This window comes from Abramis brama (genome assembly GCF_963993115.1).
Source record: "Abramis brama genome assembly, chromosome: 6".
In the NCBI taxonomy this organism is placed as follows: Eukaryota; Metazoa; Chordata; class Actinopteri; order Cypriniformes; family Leuciscidae; genus Abramis; species Abramis brama.
The window spans coordinates 26,816,701-26,835,740 of record NC_139968.1 but is presented as its reverse complement, the minus strand read 5'-3'; the positions used below and the strand labels follow the sequence as shown (position 1 = coordinate 26,835,740).

Below are 19,040 nucleotides of genomic sequence, written 5' to 3'. Positions count from 1 at the left end.
TAACAGGTGAATCCCAGATATTGTGAGGATAAAATGTGACCTTAAATGCAATAACATGCTCCAACGCAGCAGTTATAGCACAACAGGTATTTGTTTTTATTACGCAAGCACATTGATAATATATCAAACGAAAATAAAAAATGAACCAAATTCTAAATAAACAGCTATTCCAGCAGTTCTTTACTAGAATAAATGAGACACAAATGTCTCAAACAACAGTGTCCAAGTTTCTCCAACAGTTGGAGGAAAAGCCTTTGAGTTTCAGTCCATTTTGGGCCACCAGAACCATCCGCTCATGAGGACGCGGGCTGAACCGGGCCTTTATGCACGTACTCCAGAGCTGTCGCGATTGTCCGCATGTCCATCTCGATACTTCTCGCCCAGTTCTCCACGTCTCCGATTTCCTGTAAAAGAATAATCGGTCATGAAACTTGCAAATTTCACTTCAGAGAAACTGACTGCAACACTAAATTGTGAAAAACAAGAATCGCTATATAAAAAAGCTGGTGTACTTTTAAGGCCTGGTTGAAGTTCTCCACCATGCTGATCCACTGGGCCGTCTGCTTGGAGAACTGACTGGCCTGAACCTGCAGCGTCTTCACCTCATGGTCCAGCTTGCGCTGATTGACGTAGGCCTGTGCCACCCTGAGCAGAGATTCTGAGATATTACAATGTCTTAAAATTCATGCATACATTTACCGTTGTTTGACGAAAATCTGCAGGCGAAATCCAGTCACTTGCGCGATCGGAAGTTTCAACAGAAATCGGCGCGCTGACCAACAGAAAGCTGATTGGTTTGAAAGCCAAACTTCTGTGTGAGCCGTGCTTCATACATCTCTACGTTTGTTACATGAAAGATTTATTTTGTGAATTTTTTGTTTTTGGTGATGTCTTAATTATGATAATTACGACTTGCAAAAAGTGTTCAGTCTTAGTAGAACTCATAATTACAACTGAGCTCTGACTTGTACCACCTGCAATGCTGCAGATTCAATTGATAATGTTGCCATAAAAATGCATAATTATGAGTCTGAACCATAGATAAATATACATAGGAAAATACATAGGTCACTCTCCCGCCGGAACTAGACTCGCGTATGGCCGCTACCAAAAGCTAGTGAATATAGTTCATAAAGTTATAAATATGGATATTTTTATTACAAAAACACATTGCTTCAGAAGGCCTTTATTAACCCCCTTGAGCAATATGGATTACTTTTATGATGGATGGATGCCTTTTTTTGGGCTTCAAAATCTGTTACCATTCACTCCCATTATAAAGCTGAAAAGAGCCAGGATATTTTTTAATATAACTCCAATTGTGTTTGGCTTAAATAAGAAAATCATATACACCTAGGATGGCTTGAGGGTGAGTAAATTCATTTTTTGGGTGAACTAACCCTTGAAGAGAAGTTACCGCCATCTTGCAAGTGATGTGAACTCGCCTGACGTAACTTCCCACGACATGAACGCACCAATTATACATGTTTTCATGAAGTCGGCTGTTGCGAGAACAATGCTCTGTTGCATCCAACCGTGCGGTTTTAAGCTGCTTTTGCACAGTTTCGTCATAACATCGGCACAAAGTATTGGATTATGACAGCAGTGATCACATGAACTGACCGTATAATCCTGTGCATTAAATAACACCTTTACAAACATATAAAATGTATCAGACTCACCCCACATTTAGATGATCCACCAGGGCTTCTGTTAAACATGTTGCAGCTGTTATGGCCTCTCGTCTTCGTCTCTCTGTACAGTATACAAGTGTTTTATCACTTGACCAAGAACTGCATGACACACTTAACGTATAGGGTTTTTTTAAACAAAGTGATAGTTTTTTATTTTATCAAAGTTTTATTATTAATTTCTTTTTTACAACAAACCATCTTTGTTTCTGTAACAATTTAGCTGCTATTTATTATTTCTGTATTGTTCAGACGTATTTTACTGCAATTTATATAAATTAAAAGTGTTTAAATCTACAGTTATTAAATAAAATTAAACTTGCATTTTTTTCCATAAATGATACTCCATCCATGATGATATAGTATAAATAAGGATTCAAATAAAAGTAAATTTCAGCGACTAGATGAATGCAAGATAGAATTTCGCCGATCAAGTGAACATTAATTGTCAATTAGCTCCATCTTTTGTTAAATACATTACGTTACAATAAAACAGACAAGTATACGTTTGAGTTATTCCAAAGGGCCTGTAAACTAAAGCTAGTCGGTAGAGATCTACAGAAGCACATACCTTGCAACTCTTTCCTTTCGTTTTGTTTCGTTTGGTGTTCTTTTAATAAGCGGGAGAGCATTTTGGATATTTAATGTAATAGAAAACGAAATATGTTGATTGGATAAAGTTAATTTTCTCTCAATGTTTTGGCAATCACTGGACTCACATGACAGATAGCTCTGAGTGAAAATATACGGAAAGCGCGGATGGTCAAAATGCATGAGAGTATTTTAAAACGACATTTCAAAATAAACGTTTCGTTTTTTTTAATCATAGATCTAACAAACTGACCAATTAGCGTTGACTATTCTTGAATGAGTGTTAAAAACGTCAATTTTTATTTAAATCATGAAATGTGTCCATCATCAATTCATTTTATTTTTTAATGAACATGTATTTCCATCATAGACATGCGTGTTACAGACAGTTTCTAGGGGGCAGGACAAAAAAAAAGAAAACCCTTTTACAGTCTACAAGAAAAAACAAACGAAAAAAAAATGTGTCTTTGTTTTTGTTTTTTTGTTGTTGTTTTTTTTATTTTTTTATCTTAGACTTTAATTTTGAATGGTTGCTAGGACCCCGCCTTTTTACAATAAAACTACAGCTCCCATAATCCTTCACTCACACGTAAACATTAACCCAGATGATACTACAGCTGGAGCTTCTAAAGCGATTCACATCATGAAATGACACAAAAGAGACTCCGAGGTCCCGGTCGGTTCAGCGAAACGCACTGATTTAAAACCCTTGACATGAGTAAAAAAGACCGAAGAGACACATGCTTTTCATTTGACATGCGTTTACACAGCTAACGAGATGATGTGGCCTGTAGGTTAGCTGTCAAGCTAAAGGAAAAGCCCATCAGCTGTTCGCATTGCATTGAAATAAAATGATGTAGCTGGACTTGAACCCGAGGAAAGGGACAGACATTAGCGACAGGATGAAGAAGTCACGCAGTGTCGGAGCTTCTTCCTCGCTCAATGGACTCGGAAAACAAGGTGTGATTTATAGAAGTGTGTTCATTTATGACATGATGGGAGATTTTACTGCTTTAACTGTCGATAAAAGATCAATGTCGTTTCAATATTACCGTTTTTACCAAACAAATTTTAGAGGTTTGTATTTACATTATGAGAAAGAAAATATTGGGATTTAGAAATGGTCTATCTATCTATCTATCTAATCTATCTATCTATCTATCTATCTATCTATCTATCTATCTATCTATCTATCTATCACACTATCTATCTATCTATCTATCTATCTATCTATCTATCACACTATCTATCTATCTATCACACTCTATCTATCTATCTATCTATCTATCTATCTATCTATCACACTATCTATCTATCTATCACACTCTATCTAATCTATCTAATCTATCTATCTATCTATCTATCACACTATCTATCTATCTATCTATCACACTCTATCTATCTATCTAATCTATCTATCTATCTATCTATCATACTGTCTATCTATATATAGAGATGGATCAATACATAAATATGTTGATATATAAATTATACATGTGTATTTGTCTGATAGATATAAGAATATTTAGTGTGTATATATATATATATATATATATATACATGTATACTAGTCAACGTTTGAAGTGGATCAAAAAAGTTCATCAAAGTTGTCCTAAGACAAGAACGGGTGTTGTTCAAAATTCATGTATAACTTTGATGAAAGGGTTTGATCCACTTCAAATGTTGACTACTGTATATAAAAAAAATATAATTTTCTTTGGGTGTGTTAATAATTTATTTCTGCCACATAGTCTAATCCTTTAAATACATCTAATTGTTTTTCTAAGGGATTGTCCTGTGACTTATCTTTTGTATTTACAGATCTTGTGCTCATTTCATATTAAGTACCTATTCATAACATTATTGAAATATTTTCAGAATACATTATTCATCATACCCCAACATGTGGTATAATAGACTATGCACTCTAAAAATCTGTTTCACAAAAGCAAACTGCTTCATATGTTTGGGAAGTGAGTGTATTTTGTGAGCCAGACTAAAATAGTTCAAAATAGCCTTTCAATCTTACTGTCCCTCTGGGGAATGGCTGTTGTGTCAAAAAGACTTGCGCAAAAGAAGGAGAAAGGGTAAAGATCTTAGTCAACTTGTTCATTTCCAGTAAACTCTTGAGCTGAAGCACAATAAGACAGTGCTGAGGGAGGTAGCGCAGTATTCAGCTGCTGACTCCAGTCTTCATGTCTGCAGATGGCGAGTCCCGACGGAAGAGGAAGATGGCGGAGATCACGCAGGCCCTGAACATGACGCCCGTGGACGTGCCCGCTCTGAGGCGCATGGCCATCAGCGAAGGAGGTCTTCTGACCGATGAGATCCGCCGGCAGGTGTGGCCCAGGCTGCTCAACGTGTCTGTGGACAACATACCTGAGCAACTAGGTAAGACCGATCACTTAGGACATCCGAGGGAATTCACTTTCCGAAAGCCTTGCAGATGTAAATCAAGTTTTCATTCTTCAGAGACGGTGGATCGAGACAACAACAAGGACTTCAACCAAGTGCTTCTGGACGTCCAGAGATCCCTCAGACGCTTCCCTCCAGGTGAGCTGAAGGCACCGGCGCTGCTTCTTCTGGATCTGGAGCTGGTCTCTGTACATGTCTAAACTGCTTTAATGTGTTTAACGGACGCAGGGATGCCAGACGAGCAGCGGGAGGGACTTCAGGAGGAGCTGACTGATATTATTCTGCGGGTGCTCGTGAAAAACCCTCAGCTGCACTATTATCAGGGTTACCATGACATCGTGGTGACCTTCCTGCTGGTGCTCGGGGAACGACTCGCCACTGCCCTAGTGGAGAAACTCTCCACTCACCATCTCAGGTGGGCCAGGAACAGAAAAGAAACAGATCCAGAGCCTGTCTGGGACATATATATATATATATATATATATATATATATATATATATATATATACAGTATATATATATATATATATATAAGCATGTATATATAATTAAGTACAATTCCCTCTCACAAAAATTTCATTCTCAAAACTGTAATGTGAAAATATTATTATTATTTATTCTTAAATATTGTCTAAATATATTTTGTTATATGTAATTTAAATATATTCAATATTATTATAATGTTACATTAAATATTCTATATAATAATCTTTATTAATTAAATATTATTAAGTGCAATTTCCTCCAACAAAAAATCTCATTCTCATCACTAATGTAAAAATATATTATCATTATTATTATTAAATAAGTGAATTATATTCATTATTATTTAAATTGTAAAATATTTATTTTTACATTTATTTTGATAAATTTATCGAAATTTATTTTTTATTTTAATAAAGATAAAAAAAATTATCTTTATTATGATAATCAAGCTCAATTCCCTCCTAAAAAAAAAATCTCATTCTCAGTGAGAAGTATATTAATATTATTATTTCAACTTTAAAATATTAATATACATCTTTTATTTATACATTTCTTGAATGTGCCCTAATTTATGCTGAAAATAAAAGGGAACAAAATATTACTTCACTTGCTGTATTATAGTAAGGTGAAACATCTTCTTAAAACAACTTTTATGCGTAACATTTTACAATAAGGTTCATTAGTTAACATTAGTAAATGTATTAACTAACATGAACTAACAATAAGCAATACATTTGTTACAGTATTTATTAATCTTTGTTAATGTTAGTTAATAAAAATATAATTGTTCATTGATTGTTCATGTTAGTTCACGGTGCATTAACTAATGTTAACAAATACAACCTTTGATTTTAATAATGTATTAGCAAATGTCAAAATTAGCATTAGCAAAGATGAATAAATACTGTAGAAGTATTGTTGATCCTTAGTTCATGTTAACTAAAGTAGTAACTAATGAAACCTGATTGTAAAGCGTCACCTTTTTTTTAATGTCTAAGTAGATATTTTTCATGCATCTAACTTGCCTTTAAGGGACTTTATGGACCCCACTATGGACAACACCAAACACATCTTGAACTACCTGATGCCCATCATCGAGAGAGTGAACCCTGAAGTGTACGACTTCATGCAGCAGTGAGTATACGCCCCTTTTTGTTTGCTTTTTATGTTTGCTTTGTATGTTTGTACTGAAGCACAATGGTCTGATTGATCCTGTTTGGTCATCATTACCATGTGAAAGAATGATGAGCGATGTTCTTTATTCACATGAGTAGTTTGAGATAAGCATCTTTATTTTCTCAACAGAGCTGAAGTGGGCACGATTTTCGCCCTCAGCTGGCTCATCACATGGTTCGGACACGTGCTGTCAGATTTCCGCCATGTGGTCCGGTTGTACGACTTCTTCCTGGCCTGCCATCCCCTCATGCCTATATACTTTGCTGCTGTGGTACGTTTGCGTTTGTTTGACTCTTTGTCATCCTCAAAACCCTCTTCTGAGTCTCTGGTTTCTGATATTCAGCAGAAATGGGTCAGCAGTTTCACTGCCACCGCATTAGCAGCTATTTTTAGGCCGTGTTGTTGAGTCTGAATAAATAATTGACACATTCTCTCATGTCCTGATGAACAATAAAGTACTATGTTCCGAATCTGCAGTCCGCCTAAACTTCCAGACATGGAGTTTTGATGTATGGTAACTAAATACTAATAGACTATAGAGTAGTTTTAAAAAGAAAAAATGATATTTTGCATTAAAAAAATTAAGCCTATTCTTAGAATCATTAAGATTTTGTGCATTGTGACATTAATTTGATTATTATTATTTTGTTTTCAACCTAATTGTTAGTAGCCTACTGTAATGTAAAAAAAGTTAAATGAATTTTCTTTAATGTAAAGGGCAGAAAATTCTCATCATAACCGTGACATAAAACAGGATATTATTTAATATTTTAAAAAGCATTGGCATTACCATAACATTAACAAGATATATATATATTTTTTAATTAAATCATTGTCAATAGCATAATTCAAAATAAAATCATTATTTAATATTGAAAAATTTTCATTGTGATTACGTAACATAAAATGGAATATTTAGTATTTAAAAAAAAATATTTATTACCATAATACAAAAAAAATCTCATTACCATGCCATACAGTTGGATATTAATTCATATATTTTTTTTTTAAATCTAAGTCATTACCATAATGCAATTAGATATTATTTAAAAATAAAAAAAGATTATTACCATAATGCAAAAAATGTCATTGTCATTACCATGCCATACAATTATATATATATATATATATATATATATATATATATATATATATATATATATATATATATATATAAATAAATTCCAATAGTCATTACCATAATGCAATTTTATATTATTTAATATTTTGAAAAACATAAAAAATGCAAAAATGTCATTAACATTACATAAAATGGGATATTATTTAATATATATAAAAATGTCATTACTATAATAAAAAAATCTAATTGTCATTATCATAATGCAGCAAAAAAAATAAAATAAACATTCTCATTATTTTAACGTAGATACAAAACATAAATAAACATAGATAGTCATTACCATGATGAAAAAAATAATAATATCTCATTAATGTATCTATCACATATTGTATTGTATTTAATATAGTAAAAATCTCATTTTTATTATCGTAATTTAAAAATATATATATTCTAATTAATATTTTTCTAGTTAATTTTTAAAGTACATTTTTAGTGTATATTAATACTACCATTAAAACCCAGGCTGTAAGATTCAATAGAAATCCAAACACACAACAGCAAAGAAATCACATTCATTGGTCGTCCTTGTGTCCTGTGTCAATCTACTGATATCCAGCGTTGTTTTCTTCCTGCAGATCGTGCTGCATCGAGAGGAGGAGGTGCTGGACTGCGAGTGTGACATGGCCATGATGCACCATCTGCTGTCCCGAATCCCACAGGACCTGCCGTACGAGACTCTGATCAGCCGCGCGGGAGATCTGTTCGTTCAGTTCCCTCCGTCTGAGCTGGCCAGAGAGCGCAGTCAGCAGTGAGTCTATCAGCCTTGCTCTGAAGAGGGGTTTCACACAGCAACAAATATCTCACAAACCATTCTCTCTGTCCAGAACCGCCGTCTCCACCTTCAAAGACTTTGAGCTGGCGTCGACGCAGCAGCGCCCGGACACGGTTCTCCGGCAGAGACGGATGGAGCAGCAGAAGCGCACGCTGGAGGCCCAGCGCAGCACCGTAGCGGCCGTGCAAACCACGGGACGCCGCTTCATGAGGCTAGCGGTCATGGGTTTGACTGTGGCGTTGGGGGCCGCAGCTTTAGCCGTGGTAAACTCTGCCCTGGAATGGGCTCCTAAGCTAGACTTACTCTTCCCGTGAAGAAGCCAATCGACAGCACACAATAACAGCGTCTCAATTTGAGGACTGAATGTTTGTTATTTCGCCTTTTTTTTTTAAAGTATTTATATACGAGTCAGACTAATGAATAAAATATTGTGCGTACGGTTATTCTAATTAAACAAGTTTTTTTTCCCTAGAGTCTGAAATGAAAGGAAAATGTTTCCTGGATCCACAAGAACGTCAATCATTGTGTCGAGCTAAATGTACAGTAGAGGTATGTACACTCCACGGCTCATTCATGAAACACGATCTGTGCACATTTTTGTGTAAATCATCTGTAGACGCGTTCTTTTTGTGAGTCTTTACATAAGAATGCTTTTACGAATAATTGAAAATTCATGTGCAACAGCATTCATGTACACTGGTCATAAAACAATTTTTATGTAAATTGTCTAATTAAATGAAACAATTTTGTAATTAGTTTTTCTTTTTCGAAAGTTCATTTACACTGATCGTAAACCAATTTTTATGGAAAATTTTAATCGAATGCAATAATTTAGTAATAATAGTTTGTTTTTGTTTAAAAAATGTATATACATTTGAAATTCATCTAAAACAACCAAAATGTACATTGATTGTCAAGCTATTTTTACTTAAATTGTCTCATTCAATTCAATGCGGAAATTTACATACAGTAAGAATACCTTGACAAACAATGTACATTTTTGTTTTTGTGCATGAATTTAAACTCAATCATTATGTAGATGGTTATGTAAATTGTTGCATTCACTTAAATGCGACAGCTTTAGCTAAACTAAAACTTTGTTTTACATGTGAATTTCAAAACAAAAACTCACTTCATTACATTGTTGAATTCAATTCAATGTGACAATTTACATAAAAATATTGTTTTACAATGTACATGAACTTTTCAAACAAAAGTAAACTGGAATTGCTAAATTGTAGCATTCAATTCAATGCAAAAATTTACATAAGGATGATTTAACGAGCTATGAACATAACTAACGTAATTTTATGACATTCATGTACCTTGCTCGTAATACAATTTGTATGTAAACTGTGACTGAATTGAATGTAACAATTTAGTAATCATAGTTTTTGTTTTAAAATTCATGTACAAAATAATATGCATGTATACATATGTTTTTACGTATATTTTCAGACTAAATTCACTGCAACAATTTACTTAAGAATTCTTTTATGAACTATGTACAGAATAGTTTAAGGGAGTTTTTGTTTAGAAATGAATGCACAAAAAAGCATTCATGTACATTGTCCGTAAATGCATTTTTACGTAAATTTCCACACTAAATCTAATGCAACAGTGTACATAACAATAGTTTAAGAGATTTCTTTTATTTTGAAATTCATCTACAAAAACATTCACATTTGTCAAACTATTTTTCTATAAAATGTCAAAGTGAACTGAATACAAGAAGTCTACGCAATTATGCTTTTATGAATGTTGTAAAACCATCCTTTTTGCGGCAATAATTTTGCGGCAATTTACATTTTGCTTTTACAAGCAATGTGTGTAAAGTTTTTGTTCTGAAATTCATGTACAGAAACAACATTCAAACAAAAACGGTTGATATACATTGTTTGTAAAGTCATTCTTATGTAAATTTACCTAAAAATGACATTACAAATTATCTATGCAGAAATTTGCTTTACTTGTGTTTCATGATTGAGCTGCTATGTGTTTTATTTAAAAAAAATATATATATCTATTGAGACCAAAATATTTTAGAGCCCCTGTTCATAGAATTAGAAATTTATTTGGTTCAGGGCCCCTTATTGGAAGGAATCTAATTAGTTTTGAGTACGTAAAATCTTAGTTAAGAAGCAATTATAAAACAGCAGAGAATGAAGAGTCATTTTATTATGTTCACCATGTCTATGTTAATTTTTTCACTACGTTTCAGTTTTTTCTTCTCCAAATCACCTTAATTGCAGTATTTTTTGTGATAAGTGGTACATAATGTACATTTTTCATGAATCTCAGAGCTGGAATTGAAACCACTTGCAAGAAACTTCAGCTGATCAACATACTTGAGATATTCTGGAGTGTGTAAATGATAGTTTCTGTAATTTAACTCCAGGTTAGTTGTTGAATCATGGCACATTTATTATTTTTATTGTTTAAATGCTGTTCACAACTGATCGTTTCCACTTAACATCTAAGCTTAGAGTAACATCCAAGTGGATATTTTCCATTATTCTTATATTGCTGAATCATGATTTATTAAAATAACATGCTGCCATCCACACAATACTACTGTTTATGACTACATAATCACTGCTTTGATTTTGCATTAATTTTGCACTAAAGAACATGCTTCTTTCTTATTTGTTTGCACTTTGAGAGATTGTTATAAGTTGTCTCTGGTTCGCTGAAGTTAATGTCTCACATTTGACCATGTTGCTAAATATGTTTCAATAAAAAGAAAAGTAAAACGATCTGTGTAGAAGAGATTTGTTCATTTGGATAAATTCAACATATTAAAGGCACACTATGCAGTTTCCGTTTTTGTCAAACAGTGCCCCCTAGAGTCGCTGTGGAGTACTTGTATTTAACGTTACTGTCGTTAAATACGTTTCTCGTTTTCTTTTCCTTGACTCTTCCGACCGCGCTTTCTTCGTCGACTCTGCCATGATTCACGTCTGAAATGCGTGCTAGCGTCTTCCATAGAATCTGCTTCATATGTTGTTGATGTGTGTGACGTCGTGCCGTAAAGCAAGTTGTGATTCTCGTGAGATTTGTCGGGGCACCACCTCTCAAACCTGCACCTCACCCTACTACGAGTTTGTTTACCATCAAAATGATTTCAAAGCTGTTATATTAAGGTACAAATCTTGCATAGTGTGCCTTTTAAGGAGATTAAAAAATCATTTGAATTGGCTCCATTATTTTGTATACAAGCTTTATTGAATCTATTGTAAACAAGAGAACAGAATGATAATGCTTCGACATGTTTAAAAAAAATAGGAATATGAGGAAAAACCTGTATTGTGAAAATTATATTACAACTTTATTTTCATTTTTAATTGATATATCAATAATTATGACAATTGAGGGTTTTTCTTTTTTATATAATTTGATTACAATCTACTCCATTTTATGCATTTGTTGTGAATTTGAGTTAATCTTCAATGTGTCGTTTTTTTTTTTTTTTAACAGTTTGATTTATTCCTTCATCATGCCGTATTGCATATTCTACTACGATTTTACAACAAAACATCTTTGGATTATAAACAAAAAATCACCTCATACAAAAATCAAGATACAACAACAATAAGTCTTTTCTCTTACAACAGCATTGCACAAAGTCCCAGAGCATCAAGTCGCCAGAAAATAGTAGTGATTAATGACAGTTTAAAGCATTTTTAAAGATGTCACTTTTTTCATCCTATAAAAGCTCAGATACATTTAATTTTGTAAACACGTTCTGAATCTTTAGTCCTGGAACATATCGTTGAATCTGATTGATGTGCCCGTGAGATGACTAGAGAAAGTGAATGTTTTAAAGGTACAACCACAACTGTGGCGCATTAACCTCACCTGGATTATTTTAAGGAGTTTCGTAAGTGTTGTGTTACTGTAGCGCAGGTTTCTGCTTGTTGAAGAAGCAGCGTTCAGATATGCCGCCAGTGTTCAGTGGCAGTTCTGGCACTGCGGATGGCAGAGGACTCCGTTGACTCGACATCTGCAACCACCCGATGTGTCTCCGGTACCCTGAGGAGTCAGAACCAGGTCTAGGTTAACTATATCTGATGCTTGTGAAACACTGAACGAATGAATCATGTAGTTTGGTGTCCGACCTTTGGTCCCCATCGGGCTTGTTTAGTCACCCAGCAGATCTCGGTCTTACACATCAGACAACTGATCCAGTCACAGCCGTCTTTCTTCTGGACGATCACCTGACATTTTGGACAGTTCATCGCCTCGCCATTCTTCAGGAGTTGCTGGAATGGAAACCGGTTGACAGGTAATGAATATTTTTAACGTTAATTCTTTAAAATTTCTAAAATCTGAAACATGCAGAAAACCACTGTAATTCGATTCCAGAACACATAAACTATAAATCGGCTCTTTTCAGTGAATCAAAAGCATTCAGCACAACAAATTTAATCTGATTCCTAAACAAATGGCTCTTATGAAATGGCTCTTTTCAGTGAATCAAATGCATACAGCGCATGGGGCAGTTGTGGCCTAATGGTTATAGAGTCAGAACCCATAACCCAAAGATTGCAGGTTTGATTCTCAATACCAGCAAGAAATGACTGAGGTGCACTTGAGCAAGGCACCTAACCCCCAATCGCTCCCCGGGTGCCACAGCAAAATGGCTGCCCACTGCTCTGGGTGTGTGTCCACGGTTTGCAGTGTGTGTGTGTTCACATATCAGTTTCACACACAGTGTGATCAGTGTAGTCTGATTCCTAATGACTCATGAATCTGCACTTTTTTGTGAATCAAACATTGATTGCGCTGTGGATATGTTTGATTCACTAAAAAGAGACGATTCATTAGAGTCATTTGTTCAGGAATCAGACTACATTGGTCACACTGTGTGTGTTTGATTCAATGTAATCAAAAAGATCTTCATTTCTGTTCCGAAGATAAACAAAAGTCTTATGGGTTTGGAACGACATGAGGGTGAGGAATTAATAACAGAATTTTCAATTCAAGGAATTTCAAGGAAATTCTTAACGATTCCCATCCCTAGTGGGTGCTGTTTCAATAACTTCAACAGCTTCAAATATTAACAAAAACAGTTTGAAACAAATGAGTTTTCCACTCACATCCAGCATCTGTGTGGTCTGCCGGGCAGCGTCGTCATTCTGCGCTCGTATCCGCAGGTCGTCCTGGTACTGCTGGCAGTTCATTCCCTTGTGAATAGCCTTGGAAAAACACACACAGTCTTTTAGGTCACCGTAGCTTGCACCTAAAAACTGGACGTGAACTAAACAAACGTGATATTCACCTTGCAGAGAAGGCAGTTCGTCTCATGACAGATGTCACACATGAATTCGTTGACGTCATCTTCGAAGATGCACCAGCCGGCGCAGTCGGGCGTTTTGCAGTGGTAACTGTTCTCACTGCGCGACTCTGCGATGTTCAGCCTCAGTTCCAGAAACTTCTGGTACTCGTCTTGAGAGAGAAGCTGGTGGGAAACAGTAGGGTTTGGTGTGTTTATCAAGTGAACCGCAATAAGTCAAGGTTCAATGATACTGCATTTATGATCTTACTGATTTGATTTCTCGATCTTGAAGTATGCAGTTACAGGAATAAGCGTCGTCTCTATATGGACACGCCACCTCGGCATCCGTGCAGTTCAGGACGGTTTCCTTCAGACACTCCCTGTAGGATAAACAGAAGTTGTATTTTAGACTATGTTTCAGTGGTACTTCCTGTTTACAGTAACAATTGAACAGTCTTAAATGACCTGCAGAAGCTATGCAGGCACTCTCTCAGCACGGCGCCCTCTCCTGGCATGATGGTGCAAAAGCAGATGGCGCAATCCAGTTGATCTGTGTTCCCCACCAGACTCTGGGAATCTGTTTCCAGGAGTTCTTGGAAATTCTTCTTTCTTTGTTCTATCAGAGACTGAATGGACACAGCCACATGTGTTATGCTTGTGTGTGTGTGTTTTGTATTATGTCAAAATGCTAAAAGATTCATTTAGAATTAATATCATAATGTGGATCTAATCCTAAAAGATGCTATCCTAAGATAATAATTTATCCTATGGAAAAATGGAAAAATTTTATGTGTGATTAATAATTAATGAATAATAATTAATACATTTAATATTTTAGATTTTATATATGCACTTAATTAATAAAAATATATGTATTCTTTGAAATCCTGAAAGAGTTTCTTTGTCTTCTTATGAATGTGTCGTAATATAATTACATATGGCATTTTATCCTATTGGTAAATATAAAAGCCTAATTGGGAAACAACTGATCTACATGATCCACATGATAAAAAAGATACAATAGCAATCCTCTTTTTTATTAAATTTTTTTATTCAGGACTGTATAAAATTAAATTGCTTCAATTTGCTTCATTAGTTTGCTTTAAGGCGAGACACTACAGGTGAATAGGGTAAAATTTTAAAATAATAGATATCACCATGAAACTTCCTCAGTTGATTACTTACACAAGTATATAAAAAAAATTATTACAAGTTTTAGAAATTTGTGTTTAATTGTGCAAATTATGCATTATCTAATTAAATATGCACGATTTTGCATATATTTTCGGTAGATAGATCTGAACATATGATAAAGCCAGGTGCAAAATTCTTTTTTCATTTTGTTTACACACAAGATGAAAATAAAAACTCAGAGGGATTTCAGGATGCTTTCATTACCTAGGGAATCAAAATATACTGTCCACAGCCATAAAAAATAGATTTTCGCCATATTTTTTTGATTAAAATGTCACATAAATCAGGCCAGGAATGATTTATTAACAAATCCCTCTGAAAATATCTTCAGAATACTGCTAAGTGTATAACTGGAAAGTTTGGTGTACATAGGTGCTACACAGGCTGAGATGTTTATACTGGAGAATGACAAAAAACTCATTTTGAGAAAACGGCAGTTAAAGATTTAAACAGCTCTAAATGAGAAATCGTCGTTAGCTTAAAATCCCCCTTTGGACATTCACGATTGGTTACTGATAGAAAGGAAATGCCCATATTTGGGTTACATAGCGTTGTGCAGGAGACTCAGCTTTACAGCGATACCGGTCATGACAGACTTCAGTAAACAGACGGATCTCGGCGTGTCCCGTTGGAATGCTAACTTCCTGGTAAATTTGGGAGAAACTTACTGCCGCAAGTAAACAAAATGTAATAAAATAAACATCTTAATGTATATTTTCAACGTTTTCTTTATAGCAGCTTGAAAGAACACATATTGAAGGAGTAAACTAGCCCAAAATCTCAAAACTGACCACTGCATGAAAAATCTATGTTTTTGCCTGCCGTGTCTCGCCTTAATGAATAAAACAGTTTTGTGTTAATTTGTTTTATCATTTAGTCAACAACAAAATGAAAAATGCTTTTTGTGATGCAAAGTAAACAGAAAAGAATCCACTTAAACACTTTCAAACCAGTGTATTACACAAATAAATTGTTTGAAAAGTGAAGGAGTTTAAAAACGTTCTAAATGTTCGTTGTTTTCACTTTCCATTGATCCATTGATCTTTTTCTACTGTAAAGCTTTGTAGATGCAGTCATACGGTTAGGTACTTTCAGAGTTTGTCCCACAGATGTAAACCTGGTGTATTTGGAGTGGTTTTGTAGTCCAGTATGTTGTGTCCCCTCATCTAACCTGCTCGTACTGCAGGCTGGCGAGTTCCTCCTGCTGGAGTCTCCTGGTTTCTGCCTGATCCGGCTGGTACAGATCCGGCACTGTATAGTTCTCAGGTCTCGCCGTGCTGCACATCTCGCACCCCGGACGTGTGGGTTTATTCAGGAATGTGCACTCGGGACATGACCAACCAACCTTCTAGAAAACCAAACACAATGATTATAATTACGAGATACATCGGAAGCTAGAGCGACATAATGATAGATAGAGCGACATAATGATAGATAGAGCGACATAATCATAGAGCAACAAAATGATAGATAGAGTGACAGAATGGTAAATAGATCAACAAAACGATAGAGCGATAGATTGATAAGAGCAAAAAATAGAGAGATATTGTGCGATAGATACCTGAGGTTTAGGAGGTAGAGGAGGAGGAGGAAGATCGGCTCCTCTGGCGAGCAGCTCTGGTGAGCGTTGAGGTGGGGGGCCGATGTTCTCTATTATAACTGTATTAAGAAAGACATGCGGTTCAGTAAACTTATGTTTCATATACAAGCTGCTATTTTTTGTATTAGAAATATAGTCTCGATACCATCAATCCGTCTGTCCTGTTTCTCTTTTCTCTCTTGTTCGCGGCTCAGTTGGGCAGTCTTTGCTGAGCGGATGAAGAGGAAGGCCGAGTCGTCATGGTTTCGGACTCCATAATTATACAGGGTGTCTTTGTCCTGCGCGAGACGCTTCCCGATCACCCAGCGCTGGAGGGCCGGGTGGAAGCCGTAGTCGTCATTGATCTGGAACACAAATATATCTATACATGTAGTATATTTTTTTGTGTTTCGATTTCAGAAAAGAGTTTTCACGTCCATCACTAACTCTCTTTACCTTCTCTTTGAGCTCTGAGACTGTCATGTAGACTGGAACCAGCACTGTTATTGGGATGTGGGCGTCTGATACGGCGTCCGCCACTCCTACTCTCAGTCTGCCGCCACACAAAGCCAAACACAACCATGGTTACGTATGCTCAGTGTTTCAGTGTTTCTCGTGTGATGGAACCGGTCTGACGACATACCTGATGCTGTCTTTAGAGTACGCATCTGGATTTATTTTGACACACACGGGGAGTTTCAGGTCCAGAAGTCGATCCAGGTGTTTAGTGGCTTCTTCTTTGTCTCTGGAGTTGATGGCGTCACTCAGCAGTTGAGCGGCGTCCTCCGCTGCCATGGTAACATGAGGCATGTTGCCGTGTCAAAATATGACTTATGATATTTACATTTACTGCATAATATATTTACTAACACTCACCTTCTTTTATATTTGTAGAGGCATCTAGGGCAGCCATGCTTTAATCTTGAAAGCTTGTTAAAAAAAGAAGCAATATGTTTAGGTAACAATTATTGTAAATTAAATGTAAGTATAAATATTGTTTTTTTATATTATATTCAAATATATATAATTGTATATGTCCCCAAAAAAACAGCATATCATGGTTTAGAGAAAAAAAATTATTACATTATTAATGTATAAAAATGTACAACAGTGGTAATGTTATCTCACAGTGACAAGTACAACTAAAAATTAGCTTACAATCTTTAGACATATATGTGCATATTAAAAAAAAGTTTTAAATAGATTAAATATTTATTTATATATATAAAAATATATTATTTTTATGTCATGTCATATCGTATCATATCAATCATATCATTATGTCCAAAAAAAAGGAATAAGTTTTAGACAACATTTTTTTAAATAGTAAATATATTTAAATAAATATATTTAAACATTTTTAAATTAAATAGAAATAAATATTAATAAAATTAATTGTAAATATTGTATTATATTATATATATACAGCAATACGTTTTAATTTTAGATTTTAAATAGTTAATTTATATAAATATATTTTAATATTTTTAAATAAAATAAAATTGTATGAATATTAATAAAAACATTTTAAATATTATATTAACATTGCAATAAGTTTTAGTTTCAGACTATTTTTTTAAATAGTTAATATATTTAAGTAAATATAGCCTGTTTAAATAAAATACTTTTTTTTTAAATATTAACAAAATAAATGAAATATACTGCATATTATATTATATTATATTGTCCAAAAAAACAAGCAATATTTGTAGATATTGGATCACAAAAAAGTACTGTGCTTATACCATGGTATTTTTATATGCTCTGCACTGTAAAAAGTGGTAACCTGCAACTGTTACATTAAAGAGCTATTTCTAACTGATTTAATCGATAACATTTCGGTTTGCTGATAAATATATCTTGGTTCAGTTATGTTAAATCATATTTTTGATAGTAAATTTAGATGTTTCAGTGTGGTATATCCATATACCTATTTTATTTAATTACATTATATTACATGCCAATTCCAGAATACAGTAGTACTTTTTTATTGGCATTTTGCACTTTTATTTAATTACATTATATTACATGCCAATTCCAGAATTCTAACAATTGACATATACCATGGTACTTTATGATTCGTACATGTAAATGTAAAAAAAAACATGGCAGCGCCAAGGTACTATTTCTTAGTGTAATTTATAACTAAATCATAATGGAAATAAGTAAATATCAATACAAATCTTTTTGCATGCATCCAAGAAATGGCATAAAAAGTGCATTATGTATTCTTACACTATCTGTAAAATTTGACAACCTTAAACAACCGCAAACATAAAACATGCGCTCGTTCAGCACAACAGCAGCGATAGTAAAACAAATATGACGATAAAAACTTACCAACCATAGGACAGTTGTGATAAAACACTCTTCGTGTCGTATCTGTGTGTTTTTATCTCGACGCTGTTAATTAAAACCTCCGTAGTATTCTCAAAACAGGGGAAATTTAGAGGAATGAAAAGTGAAACGAAGTTGCTTCAGGAAGTCCCAGTCAGCGCTGTGAGAAAGTCTCGAGAGGTTGTGCAACTCCATCAAACACAGATGCGGAAAACACTGTCGGCTGATATTTAGTTCATTTGTAGTATTTTTGCTATATAATAAAATTAATTAAAATAATTATATATAAAACAAAAAATTGCGAATATAAAAATACAAAGACCTGAAATTAAAGTCCCTGTGAAGTCAAAATGAATGTTTTTTTACTTTTAGTATGCATT

General features: G+C 34.4%; 3 protein-coding genes across 4 annotated transcripts; 1 reads left to right on the top strand and 2 right to left on the bottom strand.

Annotated features, from left to right (window-relative positions):
- Positions 1-72: 72 nt before the first annotated feature.
- Positions 73-2,444, bottom strand: bloc1s1 (biogenesis of lysosomal organelles complex-1, subunit 1). The gene is made up of 4 exons (XM_084117663.1): positions 2,263-2,444; positions 1,683-1,755; positions 513-645; positions 73-404 (listed from the first exon to the last, which is right to left on the bottom strand). Exons 1-4 carry the CDS (start codon positions 2,321-2,323, stop codon positions 294-296), a joined length of 378 nt encoding a protein of 125 aa, XP_083973789.1. The 5' UTR covers positions 2,324-2,444; the 3' UTR covers positions 73-293.
- A 423-nt stretch (positions 2,445-2,867) lies between these two features.
- On the top strand, positions 2,868-11,028 carry tbc1d20 (TBC1 domain family, member 20). The gene is given in 8 exon segments (XM_084117684.1): positions 2,868-3,242; positions 4,488-4,673; positions 4,755-4,835; positions 4,926-5,112; positions 6,216-6,317; positions 6,489-6,630; positions 8,076-8,237; positions 8,239-11,028. Coding segments are annotated over 8 exon segments (1,266 nt in total). The 5' UTR covers positions 2,868-3,184; the 3' UTR covers positions 8,587-11,028.
- A 550-nt stretch (positions 11,029-11,578) lies between these two features.
- Positions 11,579-18,833, bottom strand: rbck1 (RanBP-type and C3HC4-type zinc finger containing 1). 2 transcript variants are annotated; one of them, XM_084117682.1, is made up of 13 exons: positions 18,664-18,833; positions 17,200-17,252; positions 16,967-17,111; positions 16,780-16,876; positions 16,490-16,688; positions 16,306-16,403; positions 15,916-16,092; positions 14,016-14,176; positions 13,819-13,930; positions 13,554-13,733; positions 13,372-13,470; positions 12,391-12,534; positions 11,579-12,304 (listed from the first exon to the last, which is right to left on the bottom strand). In XM_084117682.1, exons 2-13 carry the CDS (start codon positions 17,234-17,236, stop codon positions 12,224-12,226), a joined length of 1,530 nt encoding a protein of 509 aa, XP_083973808.1. In that variant the 5' UTR covers positions 17,237-17,252; positions 18,664-18,833; the 3' UTR covers positions 11,579-12,223. The 2 variants fall into 2 exon arrangements, with proteins under 2 accessions (XP_083973808.1, XP_083973809.1); XM_084117683.1 differs by having other exon boundaries at positions 18,668-18,807.
- Positions 18,834-19,040: the final 207 nt, after the last annotated feature.

Excerpts from the sequence above, each read along its gene's own strand:
- bloc1s1 (XM_084117663.1), bottom strand. The coding sequence starts at position 2,323 with ATGCTCTCCCGCTTATTAAAAGAACACCAAACGAAACAAAACGAAAGG. Across the intron at positions 1,756-2,262 it reads CGAAAGGAAAGAGTTGCAAG|AGAGACGAAGACGAGAGGCC; the intron begins GTATGTGCTTCT and ends TATACTGTACAG. Across the intron at positions 405-512 it reads ACTTCAACCAGGCCTTAAAA|GAAATCGGAGACGTGGAGAA; the intron begins GTACACCAGCTT and ends ATTCTTTTACAG.
- rbck1 (XM_084117682.1), bottom strand. The coding sequence starts at position 17,236 with ATGGCTGCCCTAGATGCCTCTACAAATATAAAAGAAG. Across the intron at positions 13,471-13,553 it reads CGAACTGCCTTCTCTGCAAG|GCTATTCACAAGGGAATGAA; the intron begins GTGAATATCACG and ends TGTTTTTCCAAG. Across the intron at positions 12,305-12,390 it reads AAGCCCGATGGGGACCAAAG|GGTACCGGAGACACATCGGG; the intron begins GTCGGACACCAA and ends CTGACTCCTCAG.